The 4144-nt window shown below is 32.1% G+C and overlaps 1 protein-coding gene across 1 annotated transcript; it reads right to left on the bottom strand.

Moving 5' to 3' along the window:
- Positions 1–1526: 1526 nt before the first annotated feature.
- Positions 1527–3834, bottom strand: LOC111038167 (SUMO-activating enzyme subunit 1). The gene is made up of 7 exons (XM_022321148.1): positions 3693–3834; positions 3292–3534; positions 3055–3226; positions 2745–2980; positions 2006–2103; positions 1768–1921; positions 1527–1698 (listed from the first exon to the last, which is right to left on the bottom strand). The coding sequence occupies exons 2-7, from the start codon at positions 3393–3395 to the stop codon at positions 1545–1547; spliced, it is 918 nt and encodes a 305-aa protein (XP_022176840.1). The 5' UTR covers positions 3396–3534; positions 3693–3834; the 3' UTR covers positions 1527–1544.
- Positions 3835–4144: the final 310 nt, after the last annotated feature.

Raw genomic sequence — 4144 nt, forward strand, 5'->3', positions numbered from 1 at the left:
TACTATAATAGTACCATATAAGATTGTGTGCCATCAGTTTTTTATAGAAAAGAGATTGTTAAAACAATGCCCCTTGTCATAATTACGGCACAGAAATGTAGGTAATACGATGGAAATGGGGAGTGGATGGTCATTTTTTGGTGTCCAAAAAGAGGCTGTCAGACAACAAGATGCCACGACTGGTAGCAGCTTTTTTCATTTTACTGACTTGAACCAATATTGTAACAGTGCGTTAACACCTTGTCAAATTGTTGAACTTGTGTTTATGTTAGTTTTGGAATTGCCCATTCAAATGGTAATGGACTGGACTGGGAGAAGCAATGTGTACGTCACAAACTATTTTAATGTGCCGAGAAGTATGCACAGTTGTTTTGAAGACTAAAAGAAAAATGGTCGTAAATGCACAAAATCTAATTCAGATTGACAAAGCTCGTACTTTGGAGATAGACTATTAGCTGGAGACACTCCTCCTTCCTTGACAGATATAAATACTAAACAAATAACCAAAATCACGTTAGCTCGTGAAGGCGGCCCCTGAGTAGGTAGTTGGTTTAAGAAATAGAAATGCTTGCCATTATTTGTATGTTCGTTGACACAATCAGGAAACACTTCAACCAATAATAGAACATGAATGCGAGGCAGGATTAGAAATTCATTCTAATAAATAAGCTGAATATAGATGCACCCTCAGACAGTAGAACACCAAATTTCATAATATGTCAATGCAAATACAGGAGCCCACACTCAAAACATTGAAAGGTCATAGTTGGACACAAAAATTAACTATTGAAGAAAATAAGGGGTGTTCCTTTAAATCATTTGCAGTCCCATTTAAATCACTGTTGATGGCGACCTTACCGTCAAGACAGACAGGACCTTTTTCTCGCCATATTAGAAGACATTCAAAATGTGAATAATCAATAAAATAAAACACGATCAAAACGACATATGTAGAGCACTTATCTAATTATACTTCCACTCTAGCCTCTTATTTTTCCTAATATTGAATCAATTTCCAACTAGAACATATACATTATGTCTTACTTCTACCCAACCTTAGCAACACTAGATTGAATAAGTATCTCAATAATCTAAATGGTACTACGTACATTGTACTTCCATTCAATACTCACTTATATATATCACATTTCCTAGTTGGTTTTATAAAATTCTCGTGTTACCCTAATGGCATACTTTTGTCATACAGCTAGCAACTGTCATCAATAATAACAATAAGTCAATGAGTTTTTAATACATTTTATTGGTTAGTTACACAATTATTTAATACAATTATTGCGTAAAATAATGTATTATTATCAACAGTTTAAAAATTTAATTTAAAAAAAAAAAAATTGTAAAATATGTTAATTTTAGAGACCATCTCAGAAAAAAAATTACACTTCTAATAGTGATTATGTACTACCTACTTTTACAGTTCACTAAACAGCTAAAATATATGAATTTTCAACTAAAAAATTGTTCTTTATATGAAATTATTTTAATAATATTACATTTTTAAATTAGAGGACAGTCTATTCATACTTTTATAACAAATGAAATGTTCCTTCATGTTTAATATGATTATAGAAAAATACATTATATTTTTCAACCGGCTTATTCATTATAGTATTTATAGCATTCTGGGCTACCAATGCGCCAATTATTGAGGTGGTTGGACTCAATTCGCAAAATAATTCACTAAAATAAAAATTTCATATTAGTTAATATAAATAGTGCATGTATAGTTATAATTATTTATATAATTACCCATAGTATTCTTCAAATTCATCATCTGTTTTTTCTTGATCTGGAGATGAGTAATCGATTTGATGATGAATAATTGATTTCAATTCGTCTATATCTTCTTCAGACGTATCAGGATTTGGCTTACGATGAGAATCAGTTTGAAATTTTAATAAAGCTAAAAGAATCACATAAAAATTTTCAATTATTTTCTTCAGACACTAGTTACAATATAACCAACAATAACATCTATTTAATGTACCTGAAGTCAAATAATATAGCAGCGGCTGTTTCTTTGTTACAGTATCGATTTGAGCATTGTTTGAAAATACCTCACCATATAGAGGATGAGCATGAATCCTAAAAGATAACATAAAAATTAAATATTTAAAATTACAGTCAAATCTCTAAATATCAAACAATACTCTCAGTCACTAAAAAACATTGCACCTATATCAAATAATAATTATTCCGGAAGATGTGTAAAACGTTTAGACATTTTCAGCTTAAGTTCTATAAAAAGCATCTTAATTTTCTATATCTACAATTTATGTTTAACTAACTTTAAATAACTCAAAATAGCACAACGATCATACTTGTATTTGAAGCTCAAAATTCAAGAATTTAAATTTTTTAGTTTAACTTTTTCTTTTAGCGGCCATTACGTAATGTATAGGTATATATTATGTATTTAAATTACAATCAAGACAACTTTACATGAGATAAATTAGTATAATATTTTTAAAAACACAATAGGATGAAAATAATTGGTAATAGTAATAATTTAGAACTTCCACATGTACACTTTAAACTATTCCACAATTAGTATACATTTACTCTAAAAAATTAATAATATACCGTAAAAGTTTCATCATTAAGAGTGGCATGTATTTTAAAGTTTTCATTAGATAAGTATTAAAAATGTCCGCTTTTTTCCCCGCCATAAGAGAGGTTTCACTGTTTTATTTTTTTTATTAATTATTAAATTACTAATTACTTACACATCTTGGTAAAAATATCCAAATAAACCATAAACATCAGCTATGAATAATTTTACATTAGCTTTCCTGCAATTTTCACTCAGTCTTTTATAAGTACTTGGAGAACATTCTGTGGCTATGACAACATCAAACGAATTAACAAAACTATCCACGTTCTCTTCGATTGGTGTTGTATCGACTATAACTTTGACATTTGGGTTTAGCTTTTGTGCAGCACTCAAACTAGCTTTAGCACGCTACAATTATATAATAATTATTAAAACAACTGTATTACAATTTAACCATAGTGATAACGAGATGCAGTACTTACATTACGTTCTTCGCTATCGCGTGGGATAAGGAACTGGGAACAACGGTCTAATATGGACACTTCTGTATGATCCTTCAAGGTAATAGAATTAACGCCAGACAATATCAAATTTTTAGATATCTCTGCGCCTATGCCTTGCATTCCGATTAAAAGTATTTTCGAAGCTCTTAACCTATAATATGGTTATGTTAGACTACACATGACACAAAATTTAACCAACTCGTTTCCAACACATACTTGTTTTGTCCATCGTAGCCCCACAGCCGTATTTGCCGGTCATAAACTTTGCGTTCATCTTTTGACATTTCACCGTCACCATTTTTCACAATTTCGGAATCCATCTCGTAAACAATAGAATGAGTCACAGGTACTGAACTTTACTTGAGTAATGAATATTATTTACGTGAAATTGTTGTCTTTTCGAGTTTCGCAGCCACTGCTCACCAGCGTGAATCGCTCAAACACGAGGCACAAGTGCGTCTGAACAGAACGAATAACAACTGTACTATAGAACAACTCTACGAACGGTATAGCATTATCGATTATGATTATTGATCGAAAATCAATCGGTAATAATTCAACTAAGATTACGGAGTGAATTTAGAGACGAATATTAAATAAGCAAAAACTAAACTTACGGCAGCGGCAACTGGAGAGCGGGCGTCTAGCAAATAGCAATCAACAGTTGCATTCGAACAACTACAAACAGGTAACACACAATGGCCAACGTCGAACTGGTGGCCGAAGTGCTAAACAGTAAACACGCAGCCCGCCAACCCGGCTTGGGAGTAAACAATAAAAAGACGCGATGAATGATGATAAACTATGAAAGAGTTACCAACCGATTTTGGCCAATAGCCTGCTGATAGTGGTAAACCGGAGCCTATTAATTCGTAAGCCTACAATATTGTTCTGATGCTATGAAGGAGCACGCAAAACAGCAAAGTAGACCCTAAATAGTTTATTTCGTCATAGGAACACGGATTAAATAAAACGTTTTATTTAATCTGTGGTAGGATGGCGGCATATTGTCGTATTGTAGTGGGCACATTATAACATTAATATCTCTGTGGTAGGCACCACTGGTCAC

This window comes from Myzus persicae, unplaced genomic scaffold (assembly GCF_001856785.1).
Source record: "Myzus persicae strain clone G006 unplaced genomic scaffold, MPER_G0061.0, whole genome shotgun sequence".
In the NCBI taxonomy this organism is placed as follows: Eukaryota; Metazoa; Arthropoda; class Insecta; order Hemiptera; family Aphididae; genus Myzus; species Myzus persicae.

Bases quoted from the DNA above. Each gene is read 5' to 3' on its own strand.
- LOC111038167 (XM_022321148.1), bottom strand. From the start codon at position 3,395: ATGGATTCCGAAATTGTGAAAAATGGTGACGGTGAAATGTCAAAAGAT. The intron at 3,227-3,291 runs GTATGTGTTGGA...ACCATATTATAG, and splicing joins GGCTACGATGGACAAAACAA to GTTAAGAGCTTCGAAAATAC. The intron at 2,981-3,054 runs GTAAGTACTGCA...ATATAATTGTAG, and splicing joins GCGATAGCGAAGAACGTAAT to CGTGCTAAAGCTAGTTTGAG.